A 20,880-nucleotide genomic window follows, 5' to 3' on the forward strand; every position below is an offset into this window, starting at 1 on the left:
AGACAAATATGTTTTTCAAAACAATCTATCTATTTTGAGTTCAAAAAAAAAAAAATATATCTATTTTTTAGAGACAAATATGATAAAATGAATTTTTTTTTATTATTTGATCAATCTAATATTTTTCATGGATCATATACATGGAAGACCCCACAAAATGAAAGATTTAGATTGATAAAATGAATTTCCTAGAGAAGCCCAACCGTAAAAATTATGCTTTTAAATGTATTTTCAATAATAAAAAAAAAATACATACTTTGACTGATGAAAATCACTAATAATTAGAGTTACATACAATCATATTTCTTACTTCATTTCCTTATCCTTAGACAGAAGTGAATAAGGCCTCGTTTGACAATATTATTTTTTAGTCTATAAATCAAAAAGTCACTAAAAAAAATTAAAAAACTAATAACTTATACTAAAAAGTCAAAAAAAAAAAAAAATCTCTACTTTTTGCACATCTTTTCGTAAAAAATAAAAAAGTCATATCAAACATAATAATTTTTTTTTACATCATATTTTAGCTAAAAAATCAAAAAGTTACTAAAAAAATTTGTTCCCAAATGAGGCTTAAGTTTCATGTGTATTTATTGATGTGAATCCTATTAATTTGTATCTTGAAATGAGAAAATGAGATAAGAAATAAGATTATATATTGTATCACTCTTACTTATCGTACAAGAATAATGCTATATGCACCAATTAGTATACTAACTAGTGTACCAATTGATAATATGACATAATTTAAGAGGTTTTTAGTATTTTAATGTGATTAATGAGTATGGTTAATAATAATATCATTACTAGTATGACTGAGTTTGGAAGTTTTATTAATGAGTTGGAATTGGTGGACATTCCTATACTTAGGAGACAGTACACATGTGGCAATTCCCAAGGTTGGAGTAGAATTGACAGATTCCTAGTTAACCCAAAATGATTAGAATGGTTCAAATTCAAAGTGTGGGGGTTACCTAGAATTCTATCTAATCATTGCCCAATTTTATTGAAGGAAGATGAGAGAGATTGGAGACCAAAACCTTTTAGGTTCATAAATGCGTAGGTCTTGCATCCTATGTTCATGAAGGAGCTAAAAAAGGCTTGGGAAGGTTCAAATGTAAGGGGATGGGCAGAGTATATTGTTATGAGTAAGTTGAGATCATTGAAAATGGCTCTGAAAAAATGAAACAGTGAGGTGTTCGGAAATGTGAAATCAAAGCTTAAAGAGGTTGAAGATGAGCTGCACAATTTAGACTTAAAGGCAGAATCCAGAAACCTTAATGAGATGGAAATCACAAGAAGAAAGGAGGTGTTGGGGTTGGTTTGGCAGATTCGAAAAAGAAAGGAATGGTTATGGCTACAAAAGTCAAGACTAGATTGGGCAATAAAAGGGGACAAGAACACAAGGTTTTTCCATATAATAGCATCTATAAGGCAAAACAAAAATATGATTAGCTCAATGAAGAATAATGAAGTTATTGTTGAAGAACCAGCTGAAGTCAAACAAGCAATGTGTAACTATTTCAAGAAACAATTTGATGAACAATGGAGAAAAAGGCCCAACATTGGTGGCAATTTTCAAAAGGTGAATCCTATTCAAGCCACTGAAATTTTGGAAAAAGACTTTACTGAGGCTGAGGTATGGGAGGCAATTAGAGAGAGCGATGGGAATAAAGCTCCAGGGCCCAATGGTTTCAATATGATGTGCTTTCAAAAAGGTTGGAAGGTGATGAAAGAAGATATAATAAATTTCATAAAGGAATTCCATAAAAATAGCAGATTGAGTTATGGTATAAACTGCTCTTTTGTCACCCTTATTCCAAAGAGAGACATCCCATCATCCATTATGGAGTATAGACCAACTAGTTTGATCAATTCTATGTACAAAATCTTATCTAAAGTGCTAGCTAACAGATTTAAACAAGTATTACCAAATGTAATTGATAAAGTCAATAAGCATTCCTGAGGGGGAGAAACATTTTGGCACCCCCAGCACCCCCAGTGCCACGTGGGGGGCTGCCAATGGCCAAAAACTTTAAAAAAAAAAAAAAAAAAAAAAATTATTTTTTTTGGACCAATCAGTGAGGACCCCCAGTACCCCCACTGGGGGTCTTAAGCTTTATTCGTTGGGTAAAATAGTGCATTACCTCACCTAGAGTATATATTTTAGTGAATGGATCTCCATCTGAAGAGTTTTGTCCTCGTAGAGGGTTAAGGCAAAGTGATCCACTTTCACCTTTTTTGTTCAATGTTGTAGCTGAAGGGCTTAATATATTGTTGAAGAGAGCAAAGGAATTGGGGATTATCAATGGGGTGGAAGTGGGCAGTGGTGGGTTTTATGTGTCCAAGGTTCTGAAAAGCGGTTGCGGTTGCCGTAACAGTGGCGGTGGCCTCGTTGCGGTTGTGGGGTGTAAAGGCTTTAGCGTAACGGTTGTGGTAACCAAAACTGTGAATTTTTTTTATTTTTTGCACAATTTGAAAAAAAATTACCGATACGCATATTTTTTTTCCATGATCATATTTATTGGGTTTAAAATAAATATTGATAAATTTTTGTAAATTTTTAAGCAATCCCGCTACGAACCCCTAGTGACATGGCGATCCCTAGTGATATGGCAACCCCCAGTGACATGGCGATGAGGTGGCAGCTGATGTGTAAACACAGCTGAAAAAAAAAAGAAAAAAAAAAGGAAAATTATAACCAATTGAGTTCTCTTTCTTCTTATCTCTGCACATTCTTCGTCATCTTTCTCTCTCACACGACCCTCTCTGCAACAACTTTCTCTCTCTATAGCTCACCTCCCATGGCAACTCTAGCCCCAACCCTCAACTTCTGGAGAGTCCTCTACGAATCCAAATGAATGAAACACAGTGATGATGGAGAACAGAGTCAGCTTACTCGAGAGCAACAATGGCGAAGGCATCCCTCGAAAGCCTCGGGTGACACTCATCGGCTCTTTGATCTTCCTATTCAACCTCCTAATCGGAACAATCATCGGAGCTCTGCGATCAAGATTGAGAGAGAGCACTGCCATCAACCAATTTCCTTCCTCTCCTCCATCTCCGGCGTGTAAACACAGCTTGACCAAAAAAATAAAAAAATAAAAAAATAAAAACAAAATCTGGAAAAAGAATTTTTGATCATTGAAAGAGTTTTTGTGGACAGGATCAAGAGAGAGCACTGCGATCAACCAATTTCCTTCCTCTCCTCCATCTCCGGCGTCTCTCTCTTCTCCATCTCCGGCGACTTCCTCCATCTCTGGTTTCTCTCCTCCATCTCCGGCGACTTCCATGGTGGTGGCCGTGGGTCTCGGACCTTCATCGGAGTCAAGGGAGAGAGAGGGAAAGAGAGAGAGAGCCGCGTGTCCTTCGTCGGAGTCAAGAATGGAAGGAGAGAGATGAGAGACCTGTAATGAAATTAGATTTTGAATGACTTCTGAATGATGAGAGAGAAAGTGAAGGTGCGTGTGCTGAAGGTGGACGTGAAAATCACGTGATTGTCCACGTTAGCTGGGGTGGGTGGGGGTCGGCCTAACTGGGGGTCCGAAGCATTTTTTATTTTTAAGCATGATTCACTATATTTCATATTTTTAAATCACTATAAACTGAGTTTTTTACATTTTATTTTAATAATTAATGACTTTATATAATACAAAAAAATCAATCACTAACTATTATATATAAGATAAACAATGATAAAAGTAAGAGAATAAATAAGAGCCTAAATATATATATATATACATATTTTAACCAAGCCAAATATGTAATGACCACACTTATTATTATTATTATTTTCAAACAGTATATAGATAGAGACGCACACAAACAAAATGGTTGAGTGATAGCAGCTGAATAGAATAGCATAAGTCTTACAGCTTCAACAAATCAATAACTTGTTCTTCATCTTCCCTTTTCTCTCTCTTTTTCTCTTACTTCTCCATCTTCTCTCTTTATCTTCCCTCATCTCTCTATCCCTCTTCTCCAATTTTCAATTTTTTTTTTGTGTGTTTTTTCGAAAGAAGCAGTTCGAAACCATTATGTAACGGTGCATAACAGGCCATTACGGTGCGTAACAGGCTGTTACGACACTGTTACGACCGCTACGGCAGTTGCTACGACCGTCGCTACGGCCGACACATCTGTGAATCCCAATTACACTGTAAAAGCAGCCATAACGGGTGGTGGTAACCACCACAATCGTTACGTAACGGCATTATGTAACGGTTGCGGCCGCTTTTTAAAACCTTGTGTGTGTCTCATCTTTAGTACGCAGATGACACAATAATCGTGTGCAATGCAGAATTGTCTGAAGTGGTTGCCATTAAAAGAATTTTAAGGTGCTTTGAAATGGTATTTGGGCTTAGGATAAATTTCCACAAAAGTGTGGTATGTGGGGTTGGTGTGGTTGATGATTTGATTCTGGAGTTTGCATCGAATCTTAAGGTACCGTTTGGTAATACTTATGTTTTCAATTTTCTGTTTATATTTATAAAAATTTAAAAAACTCAAATAAAAACTTGTTTGGTAAAATTTTTGATTTATAAATCAGTGGTCTCAGTTTATAAATTTGGCCAAAAAATGTGTTTCTGTTTTCAGTTTTCAGTTTTTTTTTTTACCACCCAACACTAGCCACCACCCACCACCATTTTCCACCACCGTCTTCCACCACTCACCCCCCACCACCACCTGCCACCACCTGCCACCACCACTTACCAGCCACCCATCAACCACCACCAGCCACCAGCCACCTGCCACCCACTCTCTACCACTACCCACCCCTCGCTGCCACCACCACCACCACCACCCACCTGCCATCCACCCGCCATCACCCACCACCCGTCACTACCATCCACTGCCCACCACCACTACCCGCTACCTACCTGCCACCACCACTCACCACTCACCTGCCACCACCATCCACCACCTGCCACCACCAGCCACCTACCACCCACCCGCTACCACCACCCACCACCACCCACCCGCCACCTACCTGCCACTACCACCCACCACCTACTTGCTGCCACCCGCCACCACCACCACCTACTTGCTGCCACCTACCACTCGTCACCACCACCACCACCATTACCACCCACTCGCTACCACCCACCACCCGCCACCATCACCCACCCATCTAGTATCACCACCCACCCGTCACCACCCGACATTCGCCACTCACCTGCCACCACCACCCACCACCACCACCACCACCCACTCGCTACCACCCACCACTGTCACCCACCCACCCGCCGCCATCACCCGTCATCCGCCACCCACCTGCCACCATCACTCACCACCACCACCACCACCACTACCCACCACCCGCCACCGTCACCCACCCACCCACCACCACCACCACCCACCCGCCACCACCCACCACCACTAGCTACCTACCACCCACCGTCACCACTTTCCACCACCGTCTTCCGCCGCCACTTGCCATTTCTCACTCTTTTTTATATTTTTATAATTTTTTAAACATTTTGTCAATTATCAAACGTGTTTGTAGTTTATGTTTTCTAAAAATAAACAAAAAATAAACAAAAATCAGTTTATAAAATTTTGGTAAATATAAACTGAAAACGTAAACGTTATCAAACACACCCTAATTGTTTAAGTCAAAAATTGCCATTCAAGTACCTTGGTCTTCCACTTGGAGCTAACCCAAGTAGAAAATATTCTTAGCCTCCGTTTGGGAAGTGGGTTGGCTTTTTGGCCTTTTGGCTTTTTTGGCTATTTTAGCCTGGGCTTAAAAGCTTGGTTTGGGAAGGACTTTTTGGCTTTTTGACTTTTTTGAGTTTTTTTGTGAGAGAAGAATGTGATGATTATGGGTTGGATGTGATGTTTTGTTTGTTATGGCTAAAATAGCCTATTTTGTTTTTTGTGGCTAAAATAGCCAAAAAAACCTGCAAACCCACTTGCCAAACACAGAAACTTGTCATTGATAACTTTAAAAAGAAGCTCTCAGGTTGGAAAAGAAGAGTACTGTCATTCGTAGGGAGAGTTGTTCTCACTACAACAAAAAGTATCTTTGGAGACGAAAACTAATAACGAAAATAAATTTTGTCACGTAAAATGTACCTTTTAGTGAAAAAAATAAATTTTCGTCTCTAAATGTACCATTTTTAGAGACAAATAAAATTTTGTCACCAATCTACATACATAATAAAAAAAATTAGGTGACGAAATTATTTTTCGTCATTATTTATATTTTTTTTGTCACCGAAGATTTTTCCGCTAATTTTTCGGATGGTGGCAAAATTTTCAGATTTTTGGTGAGGAAAAAATTGGTCACCAATAATAAAATTATTAATGACGAATATATTTTTGTCACCAATAATTTTTAATATTTTAATATCATTTAGTGAGAAAACTATTTTCATGGCCAATAATTTTATTTTTTGGTGAGGAAATAATTTTGTCACCAAATAAATGGTTTAGTTGCTAATGGGTTTTAGAGGGAAATGAATATATTGGCGCCTTAGATATATCGGTTCTTCTTCTCACACGCAGATTTGACCACCAGGCCTCACCCTACATGACCCCACCTCAGCGTACACCACCAACGCAGCTCGCCACCAACGCCGCTCGCCACCGCCACCCCCCCCACCACCACCACCACCGCTCGCAAATCACCACCGCCGCATCCTCACAGGTATTCTCTCACTCTCGGTCTGTCTCTCTCTCACTTGCGGTCTGTTTTTCGCTTTGTCTACCCCAGTCACTCTCTCTCCCTCTCTATCCCTCTTTCTCTATTTCCCCATTTTTTCAATCGTGCTCGAGGGTTGTTATGATTTCTTCAATTTAATTTGGTGTTGATTTTGAAAAATGGATTTGGTTGAAGTGGTTTGATTTGTAAAGTTTTATGGATTTGATGTCCTAAATGAGTTTGATTTTAGTGGTTTCATACATCATTACAAGAAAATTGCACTTTTGGCGACGATGTCAATTTTTCATAGACAAGAATATATTTTTAGCGACACAGTGATGAATTTCGTTGGTAAAAGTAGACATTTACTGATGCAATTTACTTTCATCGCTAAAAAAGTATAACATTCACTAAGTGTCAAAATTATTGGTTGGCGCAAAAAATTCAAAAATTTTAGCTACAAGGCTTATTATTTAGCAACACAATGAGCGTTGCTATTAATGTTCTTACTTTTGGCGATGACAAGTTGGCGTGGACAAAGAGTTAAATATTTAGCGACGATAACATTATTCATCGATAAAAGTTTTATTAGTGAAACAAAGTGATTTAGTGATTTGGTGATTTGTGTTTTTATTATAACTTTTTAATGAGTTTTAAATATTCTAATTATTGTATTGTAAAATTAAAGTGATTATCGAAGTAGATCACAAAATGAATCCATCAGACCTAAACACACTCGTAAGTAGTGATTAGTAACTTGAGATAATCTAAACTTTTTCAAAGAATGTTGTTAGATTATCAATTTCAATATATTTGGTTTTATTTTTAAAAAATTGTTTCATAATTTTTTTTTTCTAAAAAATAAAAAAAATGGTAAAAAAATAAAAACATACTTATTATTTTTCTCAAATTAGTTTTAGTTTGTTCCAAAAAAAAAAAAAAAAAAAAAATCTAAAAATTGTTTTTATTATTTTGGTGATCTGCCTGTAGAAATTGTTGAGGCGGTGAAATGTTCCCTCTCAAAATTCCCTCTTTTTTTCCAGGATAGGTAATGAACCCCTTCATCACTCTCCCCGATTTTCACTCTTGCACAGCCTTCTCTCACAATTCATTGTTCTCTTCCCTCACAATCGCACACCCGCATAGACGTTTGTTGATCGTCGGGTTTCCTCCGTTTGCTGCTGCTGTGCGAGACCAGGTGAAGATTCGACTAAAAAAACTTATAGTTCTCTATTTATCTCTTGCTCAAATCGATTCTCTTGTATGTTTTTGGATCTATGTTTTTTTATTATTAATCTAGTTTTCTTCGATCTGTCTTTGATATCCATGTGATTTTGCTGTTCGAAATGCGACTATCGATAAGTTATATGAAGTGATTTAACTACTGATGCGAAATCGAAGTAAGTTTTATAGGTATTTGATTGAATTAGGTTGAGAATAAAATCTGTATATCAATCCCCTCATTGATCTGATGTACTCTATAAGAGAACATTTCCTGAAATGTCTCTGTCCCTTGCTTTGTGATCATTTTTAAAGCATTTCTAAATATATTGTTTAGTACTTCTTCTTTTGAAAATCCATGATTTTTATATTTTAGTTTAGAAAAAAAAAACAGAAACGTGCATCTGGGTGTTAACAGAAAATTATAGGCAATTTAAAAACAAATAAATAAAGTGAAGAGACAAGAGAGGGGCATTTTTATAAGTAAAATTTCTCTCTGTGATTTGGTTGGTGTAGAATCAGTTTCACCAGAATGAGAGGCAATTCATTCAAATTCACTATAAGCATCCACTCATTTAAAACTAGTGACCTCAGATTTATTTTTCGCGTGATGTATAAACAATCATTGCTAGATCCATAATGTTATAATAATCATTTTTCTGGTTTGTATTGATATTAAATGCAATGTATAACCCCCTCTGGCCCATAATTTTCTACCTTATAAGACTAGTTATTTCATTTCACCTTTATATCAGATGGCCTAATTAATGCCGTCACAGCTTGAATGCTCGTCACTATTATTTCATGCCATGGGTTATTGCAAAAATGAGAAATCTTCATGGACTTACTTTTCTACAAGGGTGCCAATCTTTGTAGGACAGAAAAATATTTGTTATCACAATCATGTGTTGTCATGCAAGCCAAGTTCATCTGATATTTGTTTTTGTTGTATTTGTTGTTCTTATCATTTTCTTGTTACCATTCTCTGCATATGAAAATTTGCGAAGTACCAACTAACTAAATGTTCGATGATAACTTTGATAATTGCAAACTTATCCCCACCCTTCAAAGATTGAAATAATGAGTTACCTTGGCTGAGGTAGGGTGAGTTAGGCCCCATTCAGATATAATCCTTCCATCTTTCCATAATTTTTCGCTCATTCACTATAGTTTTTGTTTCCAAGTCTAATGCACATGTTCATACACGCAGTTTTATCGTTCTAGATTTTTTTTGCTTTGTTTTTTTATTTTTTTTGATTAGTTCCTGCCCCCCCCCCCCCCCCCCCCCCCCCCCAAAAAAAAAAAGAGTAGCCTTTTCCAAGGCTGCACATTGTTTTGGCCTCCATTATTGGGCACTCTCTTTCTGTTACTCACAATATGCAGAGCCCTCCTCTTTGCTAACTGACTGTCAATAACCATAAGGTCCATAACAGAAGAAATGTCAATATGTTAATAGTTCATCACAGTGATTTTAGCCTTATTGAAGTCGATGAAAATGCGCAATATCTTCCATTCCCTTATGGTCTTACTGCAATTCAACTAAAAACATGTTACTGATGCATAAAAGTAATCCCATTGTGCCACATCACCATAGTAAATCTAATGGAGCATCTATCGTAACCCAAACAATAGTTGTAGGCCTCCTTGATCTTCTTGGTGAACTCCACCACCACTATTTGCCTGCCTTCATTGCCATTCCCAAACACCAACTCTCAATGTCTTGATGTCAGTCATGGGGACAAGTCCCCTATCTTCCGATTTGATCTTTGTTGTGTCACTGACAATGAATAACAAATTGATTTTGTATTCATTGCATTACTTTCAAAAGATTGGAACAAACCACTTATAATTGCAACTTTCTTTGTTGGGGTTTTTAATAAAGATTGTGAGGTGGGCGGTGTGATCTGGAGGCAATGCAAAGGTTGAATTGGGAGGTTTGGACAATGCAGAGGGAGAATCATCATAACAATGATCATGTCATTTCAAAACCCGGCACTGTCAACTAACCCATAAAACTTCTAGAATCTTTTTCCTCAATTCTACCCCCATCTCCTTGTTTGTATTCATTCATCACAACCAAACCCAATCTTTATTGGTTTTCTACATTCTTTCAAGTTGAAGAAGAAACACATATATCTCATGAAGGTATATTTAGTTGACTTGTGATTGTCAAAAGTATCCTGTTATGGAACATCAATTATATGTGAAAGCTTTAATATGCCTAAGACATTCTGTTCTTACTTTCTCTTTGTTATGAAGATAATGCTTCAGTACTACATTGAATGGCAATGCTTATTGAAGTGTACCCGTCAGATTATCATGCATACATGGAAGTCCATTATGCAGCTGGTTTAATTCCATTTCACACTTGTGCTCTCTCACTCTCTCTCTCTCTCTCTCTCTATATATATATATATAAATGTATACATGCTTATATTTATGAACTTCTTTTATATTTAAATTCAGGGTATTCCGTTTATTCACTTTGATAGAGGTTTGGGATATACATTTGCCATGTGCATCATATAGTATTTTGAACTATATGCAAGTACTGTGATCTTATAAAAACAAATCAGTTATTAGTACTCATCTCCCATTCCAATGTCAATTCATGAAAGTACTATCATTTATAACCTAAGATTAAATGCAACCTATAATCTATGATTATCATATGATATGATTATATACAGTTGGAAAGTGTGTTCTGAATTCTGATATCTTTGACAGTGAGGTAGATATTTACAGTGTTTACAGTGTGCATATTTTTTTTTTGCCATTTGGCAATAACTGATGAGCATTGGCATTTATTGCTCATACCCTTACATTATGCTTTCCTTATCCAGCATCCTGGTAATTCAAATTTGTTGTTATTTATACGAAAGTGCATGTTTTAAGTACTTAAGATGAGGTCCATACCTGATGCGTCCTACCACAATTACTGAAGTGTCAAGGCTTATTTTGCTAGGCCCATGAGAGGATGATGTGGCATTTGATGAACTTGGTCTTTAGTCTTGTTAAGATTCGTTTTCTGCAAAAGTATTGCTAAACTTTAAACACTCTAAAGTTCTCAGGTTTTAGGAATATAATTGTATTTTACGCTTTAGACCTCTCTCCCACTTTCTTCTTTACCTCTCTGATTTTTGTCAATCCTTTCTTTTGTTCGTCTCACTTTCTCTTTCTACTCTTCTTCTACCTCCCTTTTTAAACACTTTTTTTCATCTTGAAATACTTTAAATTATTATTTCCTCTCTCTCTGTTGCCAGCCATGGAACATGAGATGGAGAAACTTGCTTTGATTTTACAATTTTACTAGATGCTCCTTAAGCTCCTGGATTCTGCCCATTGGTGCCTTTAGGGAAATATCCTATTTTGCTATTGGTTCCTGATACGCTGGCTTAACCATCAAAGGACAGGGATGACTTCTGATTTGATTTCTACACCATTACATCTTGTTTAAATCTATAAGCAACAGTGTGACCACTTGAGGGAAGCTTTACTTCCGTTGTGGTTTCTAAATGCAGTGAAATTTCCCTTCAAAAACCTTTTGAAGCTTTTTAATATTTTATGGGTGATGGTGGATTGCCTTGAACACTCTTATGAAAGTTTGACTGCCAAACCATTATGTTTGGATGGTTGATCAAGCTGCTTGAACTATGCTCATAGTACAGGTTCAGAACAAGACATGCACACCACATCCCCACCTAGACTGTTTCCATTCCTTTAAAATGTCATATTGGTGTGTTCATGTTGCGTTAGTGTATCTGTGTTTTGTTGGCTCTCAGTGTCCATGTCTGCATTACTTGGTAGATGATAGTGTGCACCTGCAACTTAGGACTTGAATGTTCTGTCTAAGTTCAATGACTGTTGGTAAAGTTTGAATGTGCTAAATTTCGGACTTTCACTAGTTTGTCTAATCTAATGCATTGCTGCTTTGATTCCTGAATAAACATTTATTTTGATACAGTGTATGTTGGAACTTCTAAAGAAAGTAGTGCGGTGATAATATATTGGGAAACAATATTAAAAAATGCTCTGTTATATAGTTTTTGCTTATTAATTTGGAAAAAAATGACCTATAATTTGCTGGACATTTTGAACTGTTGAATTTTCTGTCTTTTGTCAGGTCACTAAATTTTGACTTACACTCTTTTGCATGGCTATACAGGACAATCCAGTAGTTCCAATTGGTGGGATAGAAACAATCTTGGTAATCAAGGTTTCTGCAGAGTCAGCTAACCAGTTTGGGGAACTGGTGGCTGATCTAGTTACCAATGAACTGTTGCATTACACCGAGAAACCTGAAACTTTTGTATGTACAAGATCACAGATTCAACTACTTTTTGTCTTTTGACATTGCTTAATCATGACACTGTTGGTATATGTCTAATGCCTTCTTTCCGTTTTGTCTGAAATTGTACGCGCTGCATGTAAGTGATCGAATAAATTGCGGTGTTTATATATTTACACCAGATATTTTTAATGCAATTCAAGGTGTTTCCACACAACGGAAAGATAGAGGTCAGTGATAAAGACTCTGATGTGCCATAGAGTTGCATCTAGGTAGAAGTTTTTCTATGCTATGGTCATTACATGCATTTCAAAATATTTTGAGACTTAATGGAATAAATATGGCATGGTGCTGTACGAAATCCCTAATATTTCACACATATCTATGAATTTTCTATGTGGGCCATTTAAGTGCACTTTTGCTGAGGGATTCTACAAATAATTGGATTTACATTCTTCATCTCTCTTTTCTTTTCTTTTTTAAATATTGTTCTGTGAAGTGCTTGCATCTGTCAATTTCTTTCCCTTGTTGCAGATTAATTGTATAACAAAAGAACAATTTTTTATGCTTTTTAATTATATTTAGATACAATTGGAATCTGAGCTCATACCATGCTTTAGGTCAGATCTTATTTCATCATCTTCAGTCTAAAATACATTCCCTGAATTCCTAATCTAAATCTAAAATGTTTAGTCAAAAGTCTCTCGCTAGTTTCAAGGTAAAATGTTTTATATATGTTGATTGTCAAAAATTAAGTTTCTTCTTAATAATGTTATCTTTTCTTGTTTTTATTGGTGTTTCAATTGTGTAGGAACAATCATTAGCTAATGTGAATAATATGATGCAAATGAAGACAAAACATCGATGTGGATCAAAATCAATCCCGGTCAGGGTATACAGTTCGGTGCGTTCTACTAATTTATTTTATTGGATTAGTAGCCTTTGTTAGTATATTATGTTTCTATGTTAATTTAGTAGAAATTTCTTAATCAAATAGGGTAGAATAAAAAAATACTTTGACATTTAGGGGCGAAAGATCATGGGAAAATAGTGAAATATGCATGTAAAGATTCGAGAAACATCACAAACACCTTGAGACGGAGCAACATAAGTTGTGCAAACTTACGAAAGAAGCGCGTGGCTCCCAATTTGAAAACTACTTTGAAATTTGCACTATTTCAACACGTAGGCATGAAACTAAGTCAAAAAATAAACTTTCCCAACGCTTAAGCTTGAAAATAGGCTATCGGGGGGCCAAAATCGTGTAGCAGCCACAAGAAGGCCCAGGAAACACATCAAACATCTCGGGAGAGATCAATGTAAGTTGTGGATACTTACGGAACTAACACGAGACTCCCGGTTTGAAAATTAAGTCGAAAAATACATTTTTCTTACACTTAAGCTTGAAAATAGGTCATCGGGAGTCAAAATCGTGTAACAGTCACGAGAAGGCCTGAGAAACACCTCAAAAAATCTCGGGAGGGACCAATGTAAGTTGTGAAAACTTACGGAATTAGCATGGGACTCCCGGTTTCAAAACTAAGTTGAAAATTACATTTTTCTCACACTTAAAGGTTGAAAATAGGCCATCAGGAGCCAAAATCATGTAACAGTCACGAGAAGGCCCTTGGAACACCTCAAACACCGCGGGAGAGACCAATGTAAGTTGTAGAAACTTACAAAACTAGCATGGCACTCTCGGTTTTAAAACTAAGTCGAAAAATGTACTTTTCTCACACTTAAGCTTGAAAATACGCCATATGGGGCCAAAATCATGTGACAGTCACAAGAAAACCTAGGGAACACCTCAAACACCTTAGGAGGGACCAATCTAAGTTGTGGAAACTTACGGAACTAACACGAGACTCCCGGTTTGAAAACTAAGTCGAAAAATGCATTTTTCTCACACTTAAGCTTGAAAATAGGCCATATGGGGCCAAAATCGTGTAACAACCATGAGACAGCCCGCGGAACACCTAAAACACCTTGGGCGGGACCAATGTAAGTTGCGAAAACTTACGGAACTAAAACGGGACTCCCAATTTGAAAACTAAATCCAAAAATGTATTTTTCTCACACTTAAGCTTGAAAATAGGCCATCTACGGCCAAAATTATGTAACACCCATGAGATGGCTGGGGGAACACTTAAAACACTTCGGGAGGGACCAATGTAAGTTATGGAAACTTATGAAACTAGCATGGGACTCCCAGTTTGAAAATTAGGTCGAAAAATACATTTTTCTCACACTTAACCTTGAAAATAGGTCATTGGGGGTCAAAATCGTGTAACAGTCACGAGAAGGCCTGGGGAACACCTCAAACACCTTGGGAGGGACCAATGTAAGTTGTTGAAACTTACGGAACTAGCACGGGACTCCCGATTTGAAAACTAAGTCAAAAAATGCAATTTTCTCACTCTTAAACTTGAAAATAGGCCAACGGGAGCCAAAATCGTATAACAGCCACGAGAAGGCCAAGGAAGCACCTCAGAAGTGACCATTGTAACTTGTGTAAACTTGCGGAACTAGCACATGACTCCCGGTTTGGAAACTAAGTCGAAAAATGCATTTTTCTCACACTTAAGCTTGAAAATAGGCCATCGGGGGCCAAAATTGTGTAACAGCCATGAGAAGGTCCGGGGAACCCCTCAAACACCTTGGGAGGGACCAATGTAAGTTGTTGAAACTTACGAAACTAGTACGGGACTCCCGGTTTGAAAATTAAGTCGAAAAATATATTTTTTTCACACTTAAGCTTGAAAATAGGTCATCGGGAGCTAAAATCATGTAACAGTCATGAGAAGGCCCAGGGAACACCTCAGGAGGGACCAATGTAAGTTGTTGAAACTTACGGAATTAGCACGGGACTCCCGGTTTGAAAACTAAGTCAAAAAACACATTTTTCTCACACTTAAGCTTGAAAATAGGTCATCGGGAGCCAAAATCGTGTAACAGCCACGAGAAGGTCCAGGGAACACCTCAAACACCTCGGAAACGACCATTGTAACTTGTGTAAACTGATGGAACTAGCACGGGACTCCCGGTTTGAAAATTAAGTCCAAAAATGCATTTTTCTCACACTTAAGCTTGAAAATAGGCCATCGGGAGCCAAAATCGTGTAGCGGTCACGAGAAGGCCTAGGGAACACCTCAAACATCTCAGGAGGGACCAATGTAAGTTGTGAAAACTTACAGAATTAGAATAGGACTCTCGATTTGAAAACTAAGTCGAAAAATGCATTTTTCTCACACTTAAACTTGAAAATAAGCTATCGGGAGTCAAAATCGTGTAGCGTCACGAGAACGCCTAGGGAACACCTAAAACACCTCAAGAGGGACCAATGTAAGTTGCAGAAACTTACAGAATTAGAACGAGATTCCTGATATGAAAACTAAGTCGAAAAATGTATTTTTCTCACACTTAAGCTTGAAAATAGGCCATCGATGGCCAAAATCGTGTAACAGTCACGAGAAGGCTCGGGGAACACCTAAAACACCTCGGGAGGGACCAATATAAGTTGTAAAAACTTATGGAACTAGCACAGGACTCCCAGTTTGAAAACGAAGTCTAAAAATGCATTTTTTTTTTCACACTTAAGCTTGAAAATAGGCCATTGGGAGCCAAAATCGTGTAACAGTCACGAGAAGGCTTAGGGAACACCTAAAACACCTTGGAAGGGACCAATGTAAGTTGTGAAAACTTACAGAACTAGTACGGGACTCCTGGTTTGAAAATTAAGTCGAAAAATGCACTTTTCTCACATTTAAACTTGAAAATAGGCTATCGGGGACCAAAATCGTGTAATAGCCTCGAAAAAGCTCAAGGAACACCTCAAACACCTCGGAAGCGACCATTGTAACTTGTGTAAACTTACGAAACTAGCACGGGACTCCCGGTTTGAAAACTAAGTTCAAAAATGCACTTTTCTCACACTTAAGTTTGAAAATAGGCCATCGGGGGCCAAAATCGTGTAACAGTCACAAGAAGGCCCAGAGAACACCTAAAACACCTCGGGAGGGACCAATGTAAGTTTCGAAAACTTACAGAACTAGAACGGGACTCCTGGTTTGAAAAGTAAGTCGGAAAATGCATTTTTCTCACATTTAAGCTTGAAAATAGGCCATCGAGGGCCAAAATCGTGTAACAGTCACGAGAAGGCTCGGGGAACACCTCAAACATCTCGGGAGGGATCAATGTAATTTTTGGAAACTTACGGAACTAGCACGGGTCTCTCAGTGCCAAAACTAAGTTGAAAAATATATTTTCCTCACACTTAAGCTTGAAAATAGGCCATCGGTGGCTAAAATCGTGTATCAATCACGAGAAGGCCCAGGAAACACCTCAAACACCTCGAGAGGGACTAATGTAAGTTGTGGATACTTACCGAACTAGTACGGAACTCCCAGTTTGAAAACTAAGTCGAAAAATGCACTTTTCTCACACTTAAGCTTGAAAATAAGCCATATGAGGCCAAAATCGTGTAATAGCCACGAGACGGCCTAGCGAACATCTAAAACACCTCGAGAGGGGCCAATGTAAGCTGTGGAAACTTACGGAACTAGCACAAAACTCTTGGTTTAAAAACTAAGTCGAAAAATGTATGTTTTTTACACTTTAGCTTGAAAATAGGTTATATGGGGGCCAAAATCGTGTAACAGTCACGAGAAGGCCCGGGGAGCACCTCAAACACCTCAGGAGGGACAAATGTAAGTTATGAAATCTTACGGAACTAACACGGGACTCCCGGTTTGAAAACTAAGTCAAAAAATGCACTTTTCTCACACTTAAGCTTGAAAATAGGCCATCAGGGGTCAAAATTGTTTAACCACGAGAAGGTCCGGGGAACACCTCAAACACCTCGAAAGCGACCATTGTGACTTGTGTAAACTTACGGAATTAGCATGAGACTCTCGGTTTGAAAACTAAAGTAAAAAAATGCATGTTAAATTGTATATTTAATTGATAAAGATAATAATTGTCTAACTTGCATTTTTTTTTTTTTTTTTTTATGTTTTGTTTTGCTGCAGATTCGAGATTAGAGATGGTCATGTTTGGTAATCTGGAGAGTAGAAGCTAGCTCATTTTGTGTTTTTCTTCATTTTACCTTATATGTATTTTGGTTACACTGTAAATTTTATATTTTTGTGGGTATTACAGGACATGTTTAGTCATCCGCACTTGATATTATATTTTTGTGGATATTAGTAGACATGTTTTTTGTGAATATTAGGAGACGTGTTTGGTAATCTGTATGCGGTTGATATTGTATTGTTGTGGATATTAGGAGACATGTTTGGTAATTCGCATGCAATTTATATTATATTTTTGTGGATATTGTGTTGAAATTCGATTGTGGTGTTTATGAAAATGAACAGATTTTTGTATTGAATTGTAATAAATATTTTTATTGAATAAGTTATTGAAATGCGCAAGGAATTTTTAGTGAAAAGAAAAATTTTAAATTGAAAATATTACCCCTATTTAAATTTTTTTTAATTATTATTAGCGATGAAAAAAAAATGTCGATATTAGTTTTCAAACAATATGACGAATAATTCTGTCACTAATGATATAGTACTAAACAAATAATTTGTCACAGTCGTTGAATATTTCGTCACTGAATTGAAATATTTGGTGACAAATTTTTTTGTCATTGAAGAATTTTATTTTGTACTAATTTTAGTGACGAATTTTTTTATCATCTTAATTTATATCATTGGTGAGGAAAAATTTCGTCACTAAAACTTATTTGGTGACGAAATATTTTGTCGCCAAAACAATTAAAATAAAATATTATCTAATTCTAGTGACGAAATTGATGTTATAGAGGACGAAAAGTGCAACATTTGAAGATGAAAAATTTCGTCGCCAAAAATGAAAAATAGGCGACGAAATTATTTTTCGTCACCAGGTACTTTTAGCGACAACGTATATGCAACAAACGTGGTGACAAAATTTTTTCGTTACAAATCACTTTGGTGATGAAAATTTAATATTTGGAGACAATCAATCTGTCACCAAAGGCTTTTTTTTGTTGTAGTGTCTTATTAAATCTGTTTTGTCCTCTTTGCGAATTTCTTACATGTCACTTTTTAAGATTCCTGAAAATGTCGCTAAGGAACTTGATAGGTTGCAAGCAAATTTTCTGTGGAGAGGTTCAGAAGTTAGGAAGAAAATTCATTTAGTAAAATGGAAGGAGATTACAATGGATAGCGATCCCGATTTTCTCTTCCTTATTTGTTGTATCCAGACTTAGGTTCCGTGGAGTTGGTTGTTGTATATGTCTTGTTGTTATCCTTTAATTCCATATATTTGAGTTTTAGGATGCATTGAGCGTGTTTCGAACAGGTTGGTTGAGCTTTAGTCCTATTCCTTGTTGCCTAGATTTTTGGTGGTCCGCTCGAGCGGAGTTTACACACTTTCAACATTTTATGCCTCTGCAAAACTACTGCAGGTGCGTTTTTCACGCTCGAGCAGGCCTCTTGGCGCTCGAGCGGGTGTTCAATGTCTGTAAAAATACTGGAAGAGGGTAATCTACGCTTGAGCGGGTCTTTTTGCGCTCGAGCGGGTCCAGTTTTTGTGTTTGACGCTCGAGCGTCCTATTCGACGCTCGAGCGGGATAGTCGTATATTAGTTGGCAGCTTGGTGATTTTGAATCACTTTTCACATTTTCTTTCTCTCTCTTACTTTTCTAAACCCTTTTTTGAGAGCTCCTCTCTCTAGAATATACCTTATCTCTAGGGATTGATCTAGCTTGAGTGATCTACTTCCTTAGTGTCTTTGCAAAGAGTGTAGAGCTTGGCTTGGACTTCCTATCAATCCGAAAATCTTGGGTTTTAGAGCATTTCGAGATTTCTTCATCATCTCCTTTGAGTTTCGTCTCTTGAGGTAGGGATTCCTACTCATCTTTATGAGCTTTAACATAGATGTTGAGTTTTTTGTATAAATGGTTTGATTTGGGAAGTTAGGGTTTGAGATGGGTTATATTGGAAAGAGGGGTTTTGTTCTTTTGATTCAAACATTTGTGTTTTGGGTCTAAAAAGGAGGTTATTGATGTTGTTGATAATATTTGGACCTTTAGGTCAATATTGGGAAAAAGGGAAAAAATGCCATGTTTGGCTATATTTGGGTCATTAGTGTAATTAATGACATTTATTATGAAAATATGAAATTGAGTTGGAAATAATGTAATTGACTCATTATGAGATAGAATGGTAGAGTTGGAATTATTAATCAGTCATCTTGAAAATTGTTGACAAATTATCTGTTGATATAATTATTATCTGTTTAGAAATAATTGCTTTGGGCTATCGGTGAAGGATAGCCTTGATTGTTGTAGACATTGCATGATGATTAGGTGAATTAAAACTAATTAATTGAATATGTCATTGAATATGGCGGTTGGAATAATACATCAAATTTATGTATTGATTGGTTATGTATATGATTTATGCTTATATACATTGTGTTGTGTGGGAGGAGATAGGGGATGTACTCCACGGTTTAGGGGAAGATAGGGGATGGACTCCTAAACCGGATATTCTTTGGGAGGAGATAGGGGTGAACTCCATTGATACAACAAATTTGTGTATCTATTGAAGTGTTGATACAACAAATATGTGTATCTACGATGAAGTATGGAAGTGTTTTATGTGATATTGATACAGCGAATATGTGTATCTATTATGAAGTATGGAAGTATTGTTGATATGAGTTATAGTCTCATTAAATTATTGGTCATGTTCTGAGCCTTATTCATAAATTGAGAATCGGTTAAGTAAAGGAAAGAGAAATGAAACATGGACATTGGTGTCATGTAATTGAAATGAATTATGAATTGATTTATGTGAGTTAAACATTTATCAAATGCTAATGTTTTAGTTATTGCTCATATTATGTTTAGCATATCTTTACTGGGCGTTGGCTCACCCTATATGGGACATCATTTTCAGGTACAGGTGTTATGCCACCTCCAAGGACGTAGCTTGGGAGGCTTGAGGCTGTTAGACTCTTTTTTGTTGTTTTTTTGTTGTATTACATGTATATCAGGCCAATGGCTTATTTTGTGTAGAGTTAGTACTCTCCTTTTTGTAACCAAGTGTTGACTTGGAAAGTTGTAAGCCTATAGGGCATTTACTTTTGTTGTCAACATGTAATACCTTTTGTAAGAATACTCTGATGATTGTAATATGAAATCTCTTTTCTTTATCGTGAATGTATGATATTATGGGTTTATTTTGAGGGCGTTACAAAAAAAAAGGTCTGGGGATAAGAGATATCAGGCTCACAAACCAGTGTATGCTATTCAAATGGTGGTAGAGGTATGCAATTAAAGATGATGCATTATGGAAAGCAATAGTTTGTTGCAAGTACGGATTTGCTGGAGGGAAATGGTTGCTGTCTACTAATATAGCAGACATAACTTCTAAAATATAGAGGGATATAATGGAAGTATCACAATCAAATCCAAAATTATATATCCTATTTTTGGAGAACATGGAAAAAACAATAGGGAATGGGAAAAGAATAATGTTTTGGTTTGATAATTGGATAGGGGATTCAAGTATTTGTACTAAATTCCCTAGACTTTATCAGTTATGCACAGCAAAAAAGGCTTCTCTAAATGAGCAGATTTCACGAAAAGACAGTTCAGACAGGTGGTGCTTCAGTTTTAGAAGAAATCTACATGCTTGGGAAGAAGAAGAGTTAGTAAAATTGAGACAAC

The 20,880-nt window shown here is 36.8% G+C and overlaps 1 protein-coding gene across 12 annotated transcripts; it reads left to right on the forward strand.

Moving 5' to 3' along the window:
• Positions 1-7,612: 7,612 nt before the first annotated feature.
• LOC114282672 (uncharacterized) lies at positions 7,613-17,401 on the forward strand. Of its 12 annotated transcripts, none has more exons than XR_014330209.1 (5): positions 7,613-7,844; positions 8,010-8,046; positions 10,127-10,237; positions 12,033-12,176; positions 12,967-13,431. XR_014330209.1 is itself a non-coding variant. In XM_082869895.1 (5 exons), exons 1-5 carry the CDS (start codon positions 7,698-7,700, stop codon positions 17,230-17,232), a joined length of 585 nt encoding a protein of 194 aa, XP_082726021.1. In that variant the 5' UTR covers positions 7,613-7,697; the 3' UTR covers positions 17,233-17,401. The 12 variants fall into 12 exon arrangements, 7 of the variants coding, with proteins under 7 accessions (XP_082726021.1, XP_082726025.1, XP_082726027.1 ...); XM_082869895.1 differs by lacking the exons at positions 8,010-8,046; positions 12,967-13,431 and adding exons at positions 12,294-12,385; positions 17,183-17,401 and having other exon boundaries at positions 7,613-7,907; positions 10,127-10,216; positions 12,033-12,175; XM_082869899.1 differs by lacking the exons at positions 8,010-8,046; positions 12,967-13,431 and adding exons at positions 12,294-12,385; positions 17,183-17,401 and having other exon boundaries at positions 10,127-10,216; positions 12,033-12,175.
• The last annotated feature ends 3,479 nt before the right edge of the window (positions 17,402-20,880 follow it).

This window comes from Camellia sinensis, chromosome 5 (genome assembly GCF_055761805.1).
Source record: "Camellia sinensis isolate YWXY chromosome 5, ASM5576180v1, whole genome shotgun sequence".
NCBI classification, from domain to species: domain Eukaryota; kingdom Viridiplantae; phylum Streptophyta; class Magnoliopsida; order Ericales; family Theaceae; genus Camellia; species Camellia sinensis.

Coding starts and splice junctions, on each gene's coding strand:
- LOC114282672 (XM_082869895.1), top strand. CDS start 7,698: ATGAACCCCTTCATCACTCTCCCCGATTTTCACTCTTGCACAGCCTTC. Junction 7,908..10,126: donor TTGCTCAAATCGATTCTCTT/GTATGTTTTTGG, acceptor TTTGTTATGAAG/ATAATGCTTCAGTACTACAT. Junction 10,217..12,032: donor GGAAGTCCATTATGCAGCTG/GTTTAATTCCAT, acceptor ATGGCTATACAG/GACAATCCAGTAGTTCCAAT.